Source organism: Rhododendron vialii, chromosome 10a (genome assembly GCF_030253575.1).
Source record: "Rhododendron vialii isolate Sample 1 chromosome 10a, ASM3025357v1".
Classification (NCBI taxonomy): Eukaryota; Viridiplantae; Streptophyta; class Magnoliopsida; order Ericales; family Ericaceae; genus Rhododendron; species Rhododendron vialii.
In genome coordinates this window covers 13,600,521-13,619,766 of record NC_080566.1, presented here as the reverse complement: position 1 = coordinate 13,619,766, position 19,246 = coordinate 13,600,521, and the positions used below count along the sequence as shown (strand labels likewise).

The window sequence follows — 19,246 nt, the reverse complement described above, 5'->3', positions numbered from 1 at the left end:
TTTTGCGGAGGTAGTAGAAAGTTTTTTTTTTTTTGGGGTAAATGAATCATTTGTTTCACCAAACAAACAATGAAGAGTACAGAACAAATAGGAAGCTTTTTCCAGGTGTGATTTACTTGGGCCTTGACCTAACATATACCATTTAAAGGGGCCCAACTCAAGAAAACCATAAAAAGGCCCAACCCAAAACAAACAAGCCCAACTAAAAAATTAGGACAAGACTTTAATTTTAACCTAATTTAACCTTCACTCTAATTTTTTCATTTTTTTTTTAGAACCAAAAGGGTGGGAGGGGACGACCAGCGTAGTAACTCCCCCTTGGGCGTGACCATAGGGGCTCCCTACCCGCCAATGGAATGTCCGGTTTGAGCCATAACTACTGTCCGAGAGAACGAGACGTCACCACAGCACCACCTGATGCACAGTTGCGAGAAATCCCCCTCTTCAGTCCACATATGGGTTCGAAACAAAGCCTATTAATGGCACCACCAGTTTGAATTGGTGAAAAAGAAGCAACTTTCTTAAATCTGGAGTTCATGACTTGTTTGAAGTCTCTAAAGATGGTGTATTCTGGCTAGGTAATTTTGAGGCGGACAATGTTCTTGATGAGATTATGTGGGATGGTTAAAGCAAACCGGTCTACATAACTTGAACGAACTTCATTTTTTAGGACGTTCAGGTCAGCTTAGACACACCTCAACTAATTACTGGGGATCCACGCCCACCGTCCACTAGTGTGAAGTCCAATTAGAGTTGAGACAAAATCACACATTAACTGACTCCATAAGAGTTGATAGGACTTGAGGTATCGAACCTCCTTCAAGACGGTATCGAACCTCATTCAAGACTATGCGAAGACTTCATAGTGATTGGAGAATTTCTACTAAAATTACTCTTGAATTTTAGGATCTGCATTACTGATTTTTTTACATTGTTGCCAAATTAGGTGTCTTTGAGGTATTCAATAATCGTTAAATGATTAATCGTTGCTCACGCCATATGTATTAGTATTTCTTAATTCCGTTGAAAGTTAGGCGTGTTCCCACTGAAAACCATTATGGCTTAATGCTGTTCAAAGCTAGGCGTGTTCCCGCTGAAAGCGTAGTGTGTTCCGGCCGGTGAGAACTTGTATACGACGAAGAATTGCTTACTTAGAAAATTTTTGTACATATTCGGAGAATTTAGAGCCCATTATTGTAACGTTTGAAGTATTATTTATTTTTCAGACAGTGTAGAACTTCTTGTCGCACAGAATAAGAAGTAAGAAATTATAAACTTGTGTGGGAGATGCTGTAGGGATTAATCCGAGGTGCGCGCAAGCTAGCCCTTGACAATCTGCATTACCATTTTTTTTTTGTTAAACTCTTCATAAATGGAGCAATAAAATAGGGCAAAAAAGTAAGCTACCGATAATCAATCTCAACAAAATTATGGACATTGACAACATACAGCTACAAAAAAGTAGTATCGAACGGACTAATCACTAGCAACATTAATGTCAAAACGAATATGCCGAAGAAGCACGGGATTCACAACATCCGGTGAGCTCAGCTGCGGCAGATGCCCTTCGGTCGGGATGACCTCAACGACAGACTTGCCGCCAAGGTGCCGGTGGAGATACTGTGCGATCTCCACTTGCACCGCCATGTCCCTCGTGCTATGTATCAAGTGACACGGCACGGTCACGTAGCACAGCAGAGGTCTCAAGTCGCTTTGGAATATGGTTCGGGCCAGGCTCAACGCGATGTCTGGTCTCATATTGAATAAGGTCTGGCTGAACTCCTGTACCGCTACAGAGTCCATGTCGCCGCCCACCACCAGGGGCGCGAATCCCGAGCACCATGCCTTGTAGTTCGATTGTATGGCTTGTAGTGGCTGGTTGATATCTTCTTGTTCGAATCCTCCGCAGTCAGAGACGAAACTGTAAATGGGCATATGGGGGCCACGGCTCCTGCGTTGTTTCGGGGTTTTTTTTTCCTTTCAAATTTCAATATTAATATTAGTTTTTTGTTTTTTTGGTTAAGAACACCTAAATATTGTATTTTGTGTTGAATGTTATTTAGACATTTAAATGCTTTAAAAATGTGATCATTTTGGGTCCCAAAACTTAATTTCTTTCTTTGCACACGGTCTGCCATAAGTTTTCTTTCAATTATTAATCTCATTTCTCTTTCTATTTTTCTCCACTCATTACTCAAAAAACCTCCTTCAAAACCTAAACCAAACAAACTATTAGACTATGATGCACCGACACGGACACCGATACCGACACGGACACCGAAACCAACACTGGGACATGGGAATTCTAAAAAAATGGGGACACGGACACGCCGGGGGACACGCCACGTGTATATATATATATAAATAAATAAATAATTATTGTTTAGCACCCAAGAATTTTAAAAAAATTATAATTTGGCCCTAAATTTTTTTTTAAAATTACAATTTGACCCCCAATTTTTTCAAAAATTACAGTTTGGCCTCCAAAATTTTAAAAAAAAATTATAGTTTGGCCCTTGTCGTGTCCCCATCGGTGTCCCCGCCGTGTCCCAGCGGTGTCCCCATGAAAAATTCAAATTAAATTATGGGACACGCCACGTGGCGTGTCCCGTACGTATCCCCGCGGTGTCCCCGTGTCCGACACTGCGATACCTCAACCTCTAGAGGTGTCGGTGCTTCATAGCTATTAGATTTTTGAACCTTAAATTTCAAAATTTGCTTCTTCATAGTTCGGCCCCCACATTTATGAAATCCTGGTTCCGTCCCTGTCCGTAGTAGTCCACATCATTCAAAAACCTTTAGAAACGATGAAGAAGAAGCAACAGCAAAACAGAGGCCTTGATTAATTTGAAGATAAAATATCAAGTGGAATTCTCGATATAAAATGATAAAAAGCTAATTTACAAAGTATCACCCTAAAGTATTAAACACCACAACTATAGCTCGTAAGGATTGCATAATCTATCGTTTGATATGCATCCATTCAAGACTGTTACACCCCGATATAACAGTGAGATGAAAAATCGTATGTTTATCGACCGACACGTCACATTTATGTTCTTTTTCGATTAAGGGACTAGCAGGGACGGACCCAAAGGGGGTCACACGGGGGCACGTGTCCCCACTCGAATGCGTGTTCCCACTTGAAATTAAAATATATTTTTATATTTTTGTATAAATTAACATAATTATAAGAGTGCGTTAATATATAAACATACACACTTGCATATATTTCGAAAATGGACAAATAGAATTAGGCTTATGCCTGAATTTCATCATATGATACATTTATACTTGTTATTTTACGAGTTGTTTGTCCATTTGGAGCTATTCTTTCTTGATTCTCTTTATTTTTAACCGTTTGGAAGAAATATTTTAAAATAAGGTCATTAACAAAACTAACTTGATCATTCTAAAACTTGTAGATGTTTATTTAAAACATACTTTAAAATTTTGTTTACGATTTTGTGCTCATTTTTATCTAATTTAACTTAAAGCATAAGTAATAATTAAACTTTTGGAGTTAGTAATGTATGCTTTGATTTTGTATAATCTTACTGTGGTTGACTAAAAAAAAAAAATTTTCTCTATTATAATTAACAAGTGCTCCCACTAGGCTATATTCTTGAATCCGTCCCTAAGGACTAGTTACAACCGTGAAGGCCGATCCTCGACCATTACGGCTAATTTAGGCACTTGATAACTTTTTTGCCAACAAAAAATTTAAAATTAATGACCGCAATTGTCACGACCTCGATTTTCAACATAATTCTATAATGTATTTTAATAAAAGATCATCGCATATCATACATATTGCCCAAAAGAGTTTCCACCTGTTTTAAATTACAAATCAAGTCCCCAAGATTAAAGTCTTACAACTTAGGCACTTCGGCCCCAAATATACTGAAATACAAGTACGAACCTATTTAGAATGTTACAAATGTTTAGTCAAAAGGATTGACAAGTTACGTTACAAATACATCTTAGTCAAAATAACATACAAGATGCTTAAATAACTACGTGAGGTTAGCTTCCAAAAAAGTCCTTCATTCCCAAACACACATTGCATGAGAGTTATTGTCCAGCGTTTAATCCTGAAAAAAAAGATTAGGTTGAGCTACACTAGCCCAGTAGGAAGATCTTTACCAATTCTATATGCAAATATGGTGATAAGTGCAAAGGAAAGGAAACAAGAAGATTTAGCTCAAACGACGAAATACAATCAATTCAAGGATATGCCAATCATTCAAGACAATCGTTCTATGATATGATATAATCACGTTAAACCATATAGTTCACATAATCACATTATGCCTTATAGTTCATATAATCACATTTTGCCATATAGTTCACAATACTCAAACAAATCAACAACTTCAACACGACTCACTAACACCAATCTCCACCGACTGTATTTCCACCCCTTGCATAACAGTTTAACCCCACAAGGGTCACCGTATTACCACCTCTAGCGTTACGGTGTGCACCAACATCTAGGATCTCCGTATTTCCACCCCTTGCGTTACGAGACCATCTAAGTCTTCGTATTACCACCCCTTGCGTTATGAGACTTCCTAATTTGACCACTGACCCAAACAACAATCCCCTCACTCGATATACAAGTTAGGGCTTTCCCAAAACCACATTCATTCATGAAGTATGTCACGACATGCCAACAATATTACAAATATGCCACAAACGTTCACAAGTCATCATTCAGTCATAAGTTGCATCTTATTGACATTTTAACCAAGTAATTTCCTATTTGTTCCTCACCAACGGAAGGCCAATGGATCAAGAATATCATCCACTAATCATAGGAAGTCATAATGACAAAACAAGAATCGTAGGAGTAGCCAACGGATGTTGGGAGACCGACACACCCCCACTCTAACGGTCATAACTTTCTGTGTACTAAGAGCCTTAAGGTGATTTTTGTGGCAATGAAAAGCTAACTTCAAGACCTTCGAATCGATATAAATTTTGCATGAATCGGACATTGGACAAGGAAGTTATGGCCGTTTGAAGTTGGGCTGAAATCCAGAAAGAGAGCAAAATTTCCAGAGAAGGGAGGGATCGATCCCTCCTCTCTTGGGGATCGATCCCCAAGGTGAAAATGTCCAAATTTGAAAGAGGGATCAATCCCTCATGCTTGGGGATCGATCCCTAAGCGATTTCGGGCGATTTTTGCAATTTTCTGACAGCTTTCAAATGAACAAAGGGAGACGATCAAAGCTCGATTCTCACACCCCAACAACATATAAACACATAAAAGAGGTAAAGAAGTCTCTACCTCGCGACGATAACCAAGATCTACGAGATTTGAACGAGCCCTAGCCTCTTTGAACTTCAAAGCTCCGCTCCAAGCTTGACCCAAGGATTCCGAGTTCAAGAACGTGATTGGAAGGTTGAAGGGAGGTTAATCTCTAAGATTCTTGAGGTCTTGAAAGAGTTTTGAGTGAGAGGAGAAGAGAGAGAGATACACGGCTAGAGAGAGAGAGAGAGGATGGCGTGAGAGAGAGAGAGAGAGAGAATGAGAGATATAATTATCTCCTACACACACACTCCTATATATACTCCTATATCTTTAAATCACACACACACACCCTCAAGTTTCTATTCTCTCACTTCAATCCTTAATTCAAATAACCACCAAATAAAATCCTATTTTCCCAATAAGGCATTTAATAAGCATTTCAATAATTAAAATTTTCCGGATCTCTACATTCTATCCTCCTTGAAAAAATTTCGTCCCGAAATTTACCACTCAAGCCCAATAAGATCTGCATCAAGTAATCACGCTCATGCCACAATACATATTACCAAGCAACAAGTTAACAATCATAAGGTTAAAATTTTAATACTTGAAAAATCCTAGCTCGCCTAGGTATTTAAATATTTGCTATTTTTATCTTTTTAATAAAACAATCCGCCAATCGATAAATAAGCTAATCACACGAACGAGAAGCAATAAAAAGATGAACACCAAGATATACGTGGAAAACCCTAAACGGGAAAAAACCACGGGAAGGAATCAAACACTATAAAACATTGTGCGGTTACAAGTAATAATTTTACCTTACGATTCTGAATCTTCACAAATCGCCCTAAGACTTACTTGCCAAATCCACGTTCACCACACCCAGTGCTTGACCGCCGCTGCCTTGAATCCACAAGCCTCCCGTTTGCCTTCCAGAATCCACCGAAGTACTTTATAACTTTGTTGGAATAAAGTTGTAAAGTGCTTCCACGTTTCACCAGTTAATTAGCCATTCCAAGATAGCACATCACGTTCTCGCAGTCAATTTGCAAACCCAAGATTAAAGGAGAACATGTTTCTGGATTGATTTTCGACACTCACGCAATATCCCTTGGCTGTCGTATCTCTTGTTTTTATCGATCAGAGAAATAATAATTTGAACCATGTATTTATAAGCCCAGTGGATGGACCAACTTTACCCTTGAAATTGCCTTTCAAAATATGGCTCCTATATGCCGAAATTCTCTTGCCTTGATCTTCTCGATTGTCTTCCACTCTCATTACCTAAAGACTCAACCTATCAAATACAAAAGATTTGATTTCCTTCCACTCCCTAAATAGACACTTTAGAAACAAAAATAAATAAAATACAACTCGATAAATGAGGATACAAATAAATATGTGTTTTTGTCTTGGAATTTGCCAACATAAAGAGACCGTGGCTTGTGGTCCTAACAATACTCACATTGGTTAATTTGGAAACAATTGCGGATACTTCTTTCTTACTTCGTCTTCCCTTTTCCTAAGTCGGTTCTTCCCAACCTCGATTTCTCCAAAGAACTCATACCAACAGGATGGTCTTACCCCTCAAAACTTGCTCGCGCGAATCTAGGATACATGTTGGTTTCTCCTCAGGATATGCGTCAACCTCTAATCCTCCTTATCAAATTACGATGTTCACTGATACCCTAAGTTCGAACATTTATACAATAGTTCTAATTCTCGTATAATCATACGATAATCACATCGAGATCTAACCACTTGTGCCCCTACGTTCTCTAAATTCTTTCATTCGCATTCCTATTCCGTGTATCTTATTCGAATAAGTACTCAACATACCATGAAGGACGCATCAAAATGTTCATAAAAACTCCGATCCTCCTCTTCCTCAATCAACATCAACCAATAAATCAGAATTTTCACATACTAGACTAGAGTACTCAAATAATCTCTACCGTAATAAAATCAAGGAAGTTCTCATCTACCTATTGGCATTCTGAGTGAATTTTTAAAAGTCATTTAATCACCTGGTACCACTTGATCTATTATACGCTTCATACAACAGAAATTAGTCTCTTTTCTTATTGCATAAGACTAAATCCTCCGAAGTCACAAGAACCATTTTGACTTCAAAACCACGATTTAAACATTTCAACCTTGCGGCATCTAGATTCAAAGGTATCCCCACAAGATTATAGTTGAGTTTGCATGGTTTGTTGAAAAAAGAACTAAAACTCTTAGAATAGGAGTGACCTAATTACAAACAAGGTTCATAATCACCACAGATCCAAATTAAACTTAGCTTCGTAAGTAACCCAAGATTCAATGATCAAACTACAAGCTGATTTATCATCCTCGGTTCCGTAATGAACACCAACTCATCAAAGTTAAACTCCTTACACTTCAAGGCTATTAACACTTCTTTCGATTTCAAGGGCCTAGTTGCTCAGTAAATCATGCATTTTATTCCTCCTAGTACACGTGTCTTGCGATACAATATTGAAACAATCTAGGTAAGCTCTCAAATCCACTATTTTTCTTACTACGAGCTAGTAACGACTCTGAACTAGGGATTGATATACCGCGGAAGCCTCTCGCATCTAGTTCCCTGATCATGTTATACAAAAGAGTAGCATGGAAGATTTTTTGAAGTCAAATAAATTTACTCTACCCTCCTCAAACTTAGTTCCTCATATATCGTTGATGCTATCAAAAGAGAACATATGCTAGATTCCAACCACATAGATAACAAGGACACTTCGAATCAAACTGTAATACAACATCAAAGAACTCACACGACTACCCTGTTTAACCTCGTAAACCTCCGGTCAACACTTATCGTGTCTTCCCTCGTGTCCCCTCATTCCTACATTTTCATGTTAATGGCAGCATGCCATGGTTTCACTCATCTTCACACACCCACAACTTATCCTTCGGGCTTAAGTAATCACCTACCAAAATCCCATTACGCTAAGCTTCTTTCCCTATTTTTTTTTTATAAAAAAAAAACATGCAATCATTTCTCATAAACTTTTCACGATGACAATCGCACCTCAAGTATCAATAAGTCTTCTTACCAAACAACATACCAAGTTGATACCAGAATAATAAAACCATAATAATCGAGAAGGCTATAGAGAAAGAGAAAGACAGCAAACACACACACACATTTTTTTTTTTTGCAACCTACTCTATCGACTCAAGTTCACCATTCTTATATGATTACTCTGTTTCAACCAAATTCCCATTAGCGGTTATCAAAACCATTTTCATATAAAACCTTCCAATTTCCAAGCATTTGTCTTGTCTCCGCCCTTTTTTTTTTTGGACCCATCATAACCACAGATTTCAAGTTTTGAGAGTAACAACACGCAACTAAGGCATGAACAACGACATTTCACAATTTAGCTCATGGACTCATACTCATAACACTCTGCATTTCCACCCCTTGCGTTGCAGCAAAATACTTACCTTCCAATTTCCTTTGCTACTACCACACAATCTTATTCATTAGAACAACTTCAATACCAAATATTTGTCTAACCCCAATTTATAATGAATCACATCCATCAAACCAACTTCAGTAAGGACACAAAATCAAATCTTTCACATAGCAAATCAACTCATCGTCATCATCAACCAAATAATTTCCACATCAAATTATTCTAACGCGACTCAATACATCGACAATGCATATTATTTATACCACAGAAGTTCTAACCCAAAATGCATATCATATCACAATAGGTTGATAATAACAATCCATTTATCGCACCCCACGTATCTAATAAATATCTAAGATTCAATCTTGTATAGCGACATCAAGCCATCTAATATAAGTGAATCAATAATCACGGCATCACGGACGCTCTCACATTAACCTTTTAGCCCTTAAGTTGTCATTATATATATATATATATATATATATATATATATATATATATATATATATATATATATATTCATCTATTCAATCCCTTTTGATCTATTTTTCATTTCAATCCTGATCTCTCATCGTATAACTTCAATCCATCATCATGTGATTTCATAGTAAGTGTTCACGTCCTCCATGGTTGTCAGTCTCAAGTTTATGTCACAGAATATCCTCGTACGCGATCTCTAAACTCAAATTTCTTAACTCATAGCATCCACCTTCCCCAATCGCCAATCACCCCAAAATTTCCACCATTCTAATTCTGGACACCGACTACACTCCACTTCGTTATCAACTATAATAGATAACATTCGTTTCGCCCTAGCTTTAAACAAGTTTCTTACCGCATAACTAACATTGATCACTCGACTTGAGTTACATCCTTACAATTGTCCTTAATTTTCCCTCTTTTTTTTTTTTTTTTTACAAGCTGATACCACCACTATTTTCCCACCAACCCACTATAACGACACTATCGCAGCAATCTCAACAATGACTACAACGTTACTGAAACACTTTCTTCAAGATCAAGTAGTTATTCAACCAAAACATTCAAAGCACCCAACCTCGAAAGACGGTTGTGTTAGCCCAAAGGTTTCTATAGAATACCTTATTGATTTTGATGATAACAAAACATATTGGAATTGAAATATAATTAATATTGTGATATTTGGTACTCATTTGAATTCATGTTTATTTTGTAGGATTTGGTTGAAGTACATTGGAAACATTGCTACACCAAATCACTATCTTCAATAGCCCAGATAAATTGAAAGGAGAAAGATTAAGGACAAATCTTCTCCTAACTTAATTGGCTAGAGATTGATTCAAATGGATGGAATTATTGGTTGCATGATTTTATATTTCCAACGGCTAATAGAACTTCTCTATTTACAAATGGCTTGCATTTTGGTGGCAAAGAAATGGAAACTAGATAATTGATTGGCTACATTTTTGTTGACTAAAAGAATTATCTCTAACGGCTAAATGATGGGAACAAGTCAAGTGGAATATGGCTACCTAAATGGGTTCCTAACGACCAGTGTGAAAAAGGACGGAATTGTGTAATTGATTTCCAAATATGAAGTGGTGCTTCCATGGTCATTGGTTAAAGGATATATATATATAAAAGGCCAAGGAAGATTAAAGGGATGCAGAGGAGAGCTTCACGAAAAATACTCCAAGGCACATTCTGATTAAATCTCTCAATACTCAGATTCTATATCTTGATATCCATACACTTGTGTGAGAGAGCTCCTATTTTGATCTTTATTGTAAAAAGGGATTGTACACCCTTATTCATACTCTTGTGAGTGATTACTTTTTGTGAGTGGTTTTGGAGAGAAAATCACTTGGTGATTAGGTGTTACTAGCACTGGAGTCAAAACTAGTTGGGTTAGGTGTGACTAGCACCGGAGTCAAAATTAGTCGGAGCAATTGGGGATAATTGCTCGTTGTAAAGGTTATCTAGTATCCGCAAAGCTAGAAGATTGTAACTATTAGAGATAGTGCAGCAAATCTCAAGTTGGACACTTGGGGAGTGGACTAGGCCGTGAAGTTGCGGATCGAACCACTATAAATCTTTGTGTTTGATTCTCTCTTCCCTACTCTCTTTAATTTTTCGCTTTGCATATTTATATTGCTTGCATAATTTGATAATCTTTGAATCTTACTTAGGACAATTTGGTTTGCTTTATTTTTATCTTGCAATTAGCTTTTTATTCCGCATTATAATTGAGATACCCAATTCATCCCCCCCCCCCCCCCCCCCCCCCCCCCCCCCCCCCCCCCCCTCTCGGGTTGCGTGAGGACCAACAGGTTGGTTTCTTTTAGCTAAGGGTTTTAACACTTTACACCATGTTTTGATATTAAATTGAACTTATAGAAGTCACTATAGACAACTTTCTTACTAGTTTTATTAATAAACTTAGCAATTTCCTACCAAGACAAAAAAACACACATCTTTGAAATATAGAGACACATATCCACAATAAACTTATCAGGTAACACCGAATCATTACGCATGCATACTCCTTGTAATCTTCCTCTTTAGCTTTTTGCAACTATAATGTTCACATTAAGGTAATCTCATCTTCAAAAGTGTGAAATCATCAAACGAGCACAAAATCTATTACTAAGCTATCACCTAGTCTATCCATTTTTTTAGTTCCATAGCAGAAGGAAAATCTTTTACCGAGCCCTCGTTCAAGATATCCAATCTTGAAGTCCCGGTGGCCAGCCGTACTTCAAATTGAACACCCAAATGTAGGTACTTAAAAAAAAAAAATTAGGAGACTGAGTTTTATATATACCAAATCTAGTCGCATTTAGCATTCAAGATATTACTTAACATGAGCATATTAAATGCACTATACATTCAAACTTTACCATTTTAGCTAAAACACTAAAATCAGTCATCACGCTCTAGTTCTCAACCTTGGTCTCAAACCAACGAATCCCTTTTAGAATCAAATTAGCAAGTGAGAACGATAACTAAACACATGTTTCTTTTAGAAGATGCCAAAAGTGATTAACCTTCTAAGTTTCCTTTGTCAACCAACCTCCATGAATCCCATGCACAAAATCATCAAAACAATTAACTCGAAGACTCAAATCAACTCCATAATTCTTACTTTATCTTTACTGTAACTATATGTCCATGACTCACCAAGTTTTTTTTTTTTTTTTTTTTAACGCAAGTGAACAATTACTCCAACACCTCACATCCCATTTAGACTTCCTCAAGTAAGTACATCATGCACAATCTTCAACCTCACAAGAGTTCACAAACTCAAATTTGAGTCAAATGTTATGGTACCCTAACAACTCAAACCGATCCCTTAGTTAGGCCCGAATTCATACACCACACAAAAATACAAACAAGTCATCTTTAAGCAAGTTGGGTCACACAAGCATATACTTCACATAGCATGAAGCACATAAGCATGTAAGCGAAAGGCAAATGATCGCATATACACCTCATTCATCAATACCATGCAGTAATGAAATATTGAATAAGACATACAACAACTACCAAGTCCTCACATTCCCCCCTTTTACACGTGCCAACATGACTAAACCAATCATGTGATAATGAATGCAATGTCACATTGTCCAAGAAATGTCGATTCACATAAGCACACATATGTCATTCAAAAGACGTGACATTTTGAACCCATGAGACTAGAAGTCTCCCCACGGTCTCAAAGCATTCAAACTTAGACGCTCTGATACCAATTTGTCACGCCCTCGATTTTCAACATAATTCTATAATATATTTTAATAAAAGATCCTCGCATATCATACATATTGCCCAAAAGAGTTTCCACCTGTCTTAAATTACAAATCAAGTCCCCAAGATTAAAGTCTTACAACTTAGGCACTTCGGCCCCAAATATACTGAAATACAAGTACGAACCTGTTTAGAATATTGCAAATGTTTAGTCAAAAGGATTGACAAGTTATGTTACAAATACATCTCAGTCAAAATAACGTTAATACAAGATGCTTAAGTAACTACGTGAGGTTAGCTTCCAAAAAAGTCCTTCATTCCCAAACACACATTGCATGAGAGTTATTGTCCAGCATTTAATCCTGAAAAGAAAGATTAGGTTGAGCTACACTAGCCCAGTAGGAAGATCTTTACCAATTCTATATGCAAATATGGTGATAAGTGCAAAGGAAAGGAAACAAGAAGATTTAGCTCAAACGACGAAATACAATCAATTCAAGGATATGCCAATCATTCAAGACAATCGTTCTATGATATGCTATAATCACGTTAAACCATATAGTTCATATAATCACATTATGCCATATAGTTCATATAATCACATTTTGCCATATAGTTCACAATACTCAAACAAATCAACAACTTCGACACGACTCACTAACACCAATCTCCACCGACTGTATTTCCACCCCTTGTGTTACAGTTTAACCCCACAAGGGTTACCGTATTACCACCCCTAGCGTTACGGTGTGCACCAACATCTAGGATCTCTATATTTCCACTCCTTGCGTTACGAGACCATCTAAGTCTTCGTATTACCACCCCTTGTGTTACGAGACTTTCTAATTTGACCACTGACCCAAACAACCATCCCCTCACTCGATATACAAGTTAGGGCTTTCCCAAAACCACATTCATTCATGAAGTATGTCACGACATGCCAACAATATTACAAATATGCCACAAACGTTCACAAGTCATCATTCAGTCATAAGTTGCATCTTATTGACATTTTAACCAAGTAATTTCCTATTTGTTCCTCACCAATGGAAGGCCAATGGATCAAGAATATCATCCACTAATCATAGGAAGTCATAATGACAAAACAAGAATCATAGGAGTAGCCAACGGATGTTGGGAGACCGACACACCCCCACTCTAATGGTCATAACTTTTTGTATACTCAGAGCCTTAAGGTGATTTTGGTGGCAATGAAAAGCTAACTTTAAGACCATCGAATCGATATAAAGTTTGCATGAATCGGACATTGGACAAGGAAGTTATGGCCATTTGAAGTTGGGCTGAAACCCAGAAAGCGAGCAAAATTTCCAGAGAGGGAAGGGATCGATCCCTCCTCTCTTGGGGATCAATCCCCAAGGTGAAAATGTCCAGATTTGAAAGAGGGATCAATCCCTCATGCTTGGGGATCGATCCCGAAGCGATTTCGGGCGATTTCTGCAATTTTCTGACAGCTTTCAAATGAACAAAGGGAGACGATCAAAGCTCGATTCTCACACCACAACAACATATAAACACATAAAAGAGTTAAAGAAGTCCCTACCTCGCGACAATAACCAAGATCTACGAGATTTGAACGAGCCCTAGCCTCTTTGAACTTCAAAGCTCCGCTCCAAGCTTGACCCAAGGATTCCGAGTTCAAGAATGTGATTGGAAGGTTGAAGGGAGGTTAATCTCTGAGATTCTTGAGGTCTTGAAAGAATTTTGAGTGAGAGGAGAAGAGAGAGATACACGGCTAGAGAGAAAGAGAGGACGGCGTGAGAGAGAGAGAGAGAGAGAGAGAGAGAGAGAGAGAGAGAGAGAGAGAATGGAAGATATAATTATCTCCTACACACACACACTCCTATATATACTCCTATATCTTTAAATCACACACACACACCCTCAAGTTTCTATTCTCTCACTTCAATCCTTAATTCAAATAACCATAAAATAAAATCCTATTTTCTCAATTAGGCATTTAATAAGCATTTCAATAATTAAAATTTTTCGGATCTCTACAGCAATAATCGATTACCGAATCCCCGTACCGTTATACTGCGGCCACGATCGTTACTTGTCCTCATTATAAATAAAATATAGACGTTCCCTTTTCTCTCATTTTCTGATCAAATTTCGATGATCCGGGCGCTCAATGTGTTCAGAATGTGATTTTAAGAATCTTCGCGAGAAATCAACAAAAAAAAAAAAGACCGAAAAGGGCTTGATTTGAGCAGTTTTTATTTGAAACATTCGATAAAATACAAAGCTCGAATCAAGCCTTTTGCGGTCTTTTTTTTTTCTGATTTCTTACGAGTACCCTTAAAACTACGTTTTGAACATATTGAGCTGCTCGGATCATTGCAAATTGGTCGGAAAAGGGACATCCTTAACTTAATATAGTAAGAGCGCACTTACTTAAAATTTTGTGTATATTTATAATTGCTCAATAATTAGCAATGTTGGATCAAAAAAGTGCTCACATTGGAATAACCAAACTTAGCAACCTCTTAACAACTCATCAAATTTTGGCTCTTCAATAATCAAAGTTAGCAATATTTCAATATTTTGTCAATCACCAAATTTTATCTCTCAATCAACTACACCAACATTACACAAAAACCTTCTCTCTTCCACTCTCTCTTTCTCTCTCAACAATGTTTTCAAAAAATAAATTTAAAAAACTCTAACTTTCAGATTTTTTGTTTTCTGTTTTTTTCAGAATTTTTTTTTTACAAAAAACAATTTTTTTAAAAATTTAAAAAACTATAAGTAAATAAAGTGTGTTTTTCAAAAATCTTTTATAGAAAACTGTTTTTTACACAAAATCTGTTTTAAAAAAACTGTATTTATAGTTTTTAAAATTTCAAAACTATTTGTGTAAATATAATTCTTTCAAAATTTCTCAAAATTGTATTTACAGTTTTTTTAAGTGAACAAAGTGTTTTTTTTGAAAAACTATTTTTTATTTCAAAAAACTATTTTTTTTAAAACTGTTTCTAACATAAACTGTTTTTTTTTCCTTCAAAAATCGTTTTTTCAAAAAATATGTTTGAAATGAAGAAAAAAAGTTTGGAGGGCCCATTGATTTTGATTATGGTCAAAAAATACCAAATGTGGAATTTGACATTGCTAACTTCAACAACCTTTAAAAGAATAATCAAAAACTGATGTGACATATTTTGATTATTTATATTTACTTATTCTACTGTTGATACTCTAATACTACTTAGAAATTACTGAAAGCTAGAAAAAGAAAATAAACACAAGCTAGCTAGCTCATCGGATTGCTGAAAGCTAGCTGTTTTTTTCTTCTTTATCCAAGTTTGAAGTGAGGGCTGCTTTTCCCCCCCCCCCCCTGACACCCCACCCCCCCCGGCCCCACACCCCATTTCCCATATTACCCCTCCCCCCCCCCCTCCCGTTCTGCTGCTCTCCTCTCTTTCCTTTTACTTTTTTTTTTCTTTCTTTTTTCTCCCCCTCCCCCTCCCGTTCTCCTGCTTCCCCCACATTCCATTTACTTTTTTTTTTTCTTCTTTTTTCTTCTTTATTTTCTTTTGTTTTTTTTTCTGGTAGAATTTTTTTTTCGTTTTTTTCTCTTTATTTTCTTTTGATTCCTTCTACTTTGAACTTTTTTTTTATTATTTTAATAATCTTTTCTATTTTCTTTATTTGTTTCTTTTCCCCTTTACCTCCCTTCTTTATTTTTTTTTTGGTTAACTCAAATTCTATTTTCAATTAAAATTGACTTTATGCTTAATAAATTTATATTATTTTAATTAGTTAATTAGTCTTAACAATGAATAATAAAAATAACTTGTAATGAACAATAATAAATTGAAATAAAATTTCATTTTATTATAATTGAGTACATATTGTCAAAACATGAAAATACATAAAAACACAAATTTTAATCAATATCTCCTCCAAATGCTGCTCCCGGCATGCTTATACCCATTACTTCGTACCACAATAGCAAACGTGTTTCATAACTGGCAGCCCATCCTTTAGCTTCATCCGATGAATGCTCCTCCCACCATATTGGGATGGGTGGTACAGGGTAATTAGGTTCTAAGAAAATTTGCACGAAGTGATCGTTGTTAACACGGGCAATAGCAATTTCCCGGCGGTATTCGACTGAAACTGGAGGGGACCTCAATGGCAAATGAGTAAAACAACCGTAAACATCCTCATCAAATGTATGCAGTACTAGGTTGTACCTTGTTGCGATGACAACTCCCAAAGTCATAGCCTCCATCCAGTGATCCTTTGGTGCCGTAGGCTCGAACCAATTTAGTAAAATTAGTAGATGCTTTGCCCAATCATTTACTGGATAAATCTCGGTGTATAGATAATAATTTTGTTGAATCTCTTCAATAAGCTCCTCTCGTACTCGACTCCAATCATTTTCACTATACCCGATTAGTGCAGCTATCGCCCTGAATCCACAATGACCATCACCAAGCACGTCAACAGTGTGGGAAATATAACGCTGATAAGCCTGAGGTAATCGTTGAATGTAGGGATCAATGATGGATGGAACTATAAATTGAGTGTTGCGAACCCCCGAACCCCTCCCACGTCTCCCTCTCCCTCTCACTCGCGATGTTGCAGTCCTTGATCCTGAAGTGGATGCTTCTGAGAAAGAAGGTATGCGACGTGTACTTTGCTCATCTCTACCTGTAGGTCGACCTCTATGTTCTGTGTTGTACGATGGAGGTCGAATTGTGCTACGAGATGGATCTGCCATATCGATAATCCTGTCTATGATATGCTCTCGCATAGGTGGATCCATCCCATCTAATATCTCAACGACCTGAGATGTCCTGTCAGATCGTGCTCCCTCCTCATTAAACTCGGTTGCGTGCATAGACAACCTAGTCCAATGAGCGTGGATACTCCATAGCGGAATTGGAGTGGAAATGGAACGATAATATGCAAGATCGTGCATGCATGGCAATCCGTGTGTGATTTTGATCGTACAGTTGCAATAGCCAACAATGTGGGGGGATACTTCTAAAGCGGTTTCTAGCTGATCATGTATGAACTCCATTGCCTCTAATGAAATACGACACCTTACCTGATCAAAAATGTCGTCACGTAATTGTTTGTGGCGTGGAATGTTCAATGATTTCTCGAACGACTTCTTAATTTCCCCGAACTGATTTTTCAACATCTTATGTATTTTATCAAAAGATGTTTGTAGTGATGACATGGTATCCCCTAAATATAGCTTTAGCCTCGCATGTGCAGACTCTGCCCTGTAATAGAATAATGCACTGTGTTTAAATAGGAAAGTATCAAAAAGTATTTCTTAGTATAGTAGAGAAATACACAAAATTTTAATAGGAAAGTGAAAAAGCGATTTTACCTTTGACTTGAATTGCTTCCGAGGTGCATACATGTATCTGTCCATGCTGAAACAAACCGCTCTTTGTACGACCTTAACCATGTTTGCCACAGGTAAGTTATGACATACGGAAACTGGCGAAAATCGTCGCACATGGCTTGCCACTTATGTTCGAAAGACGAAGGTGTAGATGAATTGATAAGCGAGTGCCATGACTTGACGAAGCGCTTCCATTCCGAACCAAGCACACGGCTGCAGTTCTTCATGACGCACTGATTTATGTGCCAAATACACAAGATGTGACGTGCCGTAGGGAAACATGTTTCAATGGCGTTCATAAGCGCTAAATCCCGATCTGAAACAAACACCAATGGCATCGACGCCCCCTTTTGAAGCATCCAGTTTTTTAAGTTATCCAATGCCCATGTCAATGTCTCTTCTCTCTCATTACTAAGATAAGCGAACATAAGCGAGTAAGTTCGCCATGTGGATGTGATACCCACAACCTCCAATAGTGGTTTTCGATACTCATTGGTCTTGTACGTGGCGTCAATGATCAGTACAGACGGAAAGTTGACAGATAGCTCTAGACTCATAGGATGAACCCAAATAATATCTGTGATTTCGTTAGTATCCGGATTTGTAAGAAATTGATGGAGGTAATGTTCCTTAAGTAATTGACGTATGACATACTGAATAGGAGTTAAACCGTCCAGTTTGGCTGCTTTGTTTGAAAAAATGGTGTTATAAATGCTCTTGATTCCCGTAGTGTTTGACGGGTCTTTTTGCTTCAAAATATTAAGAATCTCACGAGGCGCAGTACTGTTGGCCATGTCGACCACAAATTGTTTCTCTATTGGTTTTAGCCTTGACGGGTACTCGTGGCCCTCAATATGTTTTGCTATTTCATGGTTATGGACACCACTAATAACCTCTAAACCCCACCTGATACCGTATGGATGTTGTGGTATACCTCGCAGTTGAAATGGGCAATCGCATTTTCTAGTCCCAGTATTTCTTTGCAAGGATTGCCCTTCAACCAAATACCGTGGCGGTTCGTACTTTCCTCCTCTTTCGCAACCAAGAATGCACTTCGGCAATTTGCCGCCTTTTAACTTAGCAGAATTTAAAATAACCACCACAATACCATATTTTAGACCAACGCTCCGTGCCCAAGCTAACATATCTTCTCTACTTTCAAAAATCTATATAAAAAAAAATGTATAAATACAACATTAACCAGTCTTAACATAAATAACGAATATGCAAAACAATAACAGTGAAAACTAACCTGGTCGGTGGTAAATTCTTGTGTATAATCGCGACTATTGTGGGAGACACTCTCCTCACTACGAATATCATTCTCAAATGACCAACTATCTGAAATTGAAAAGTTGTAGTCATCCATTGTTCCTTCCCGAATTTTTCGCTGCGGCGTTCCTAAAAAATTTGACAAATACACAGTTTGTGAGG

General features: G+C 37.3%; 2 protein-coding genes across 2 annotated transcripts; both read right to left on the bottom strand.

Annotated features, from left to right (window-relative positions):
- Window positions 1-1,476: 1,476 nt before the first annotated feature.
- On the bottom strand, window positions 1,477-1,935 carry LOC131302907 (probable esterase D14L). The gene has a single exon (XM_058329698.1). It carries the CDS (start codon window positions 1,933-1,935, stop codon window positions 1,477-1,479), a length of 459 nt encoding a protein of 152 aa, XP_058185681.1.
- A 14,398-nt stretch (window positions 1,936-16,333) lies between these two features.
- On the bottom strand, window positions 16,334-19,000 carry LOC131302906 (uncharacterized). Its single transcript, XM_058329697.1, has 2 exons — window positions 17,795-19,000; window positions 16,334-17,684 (listed from the first exon to the last, which is right to left on the bottom strand). The coding sequence occupies exons 1-2, from the start codon at window positions 18,955-18,957 to the stop codon at window positions 16,334-16,336; spliced, it is 2,514 nt and encodes an 837-aa protein (XP_058185680.1). The 5' UTR covers window positions 18,958-19,000.
- Between the last annotated feature and the right edge of the window lie 246 nt (window positions 19,001-19,246).

Coding starts and splice junctions, on each gene's coding strand:
- LOC131302907 (XM_058329698.1), bottom strand. CDS start 1,935: ATGCCCATTTACAGTTTCGTCTCTGACTGCGGAGGATTCGAACAAGAA.
- LOC131302906 (XM_058329697.1), bottom strand. CDS start 18,957: ATGTTAGCTTGGGCACGGAGCGTTGGTCTAAAATATGGTATTGTGGTG. Junction 17,685..17,794: donor GGAAGCAATTCAAGTCAAAG/GTAAAATCGCTT, acceptor ATTCTATTACAG/GGCAGAGTCTGCACATGCGA.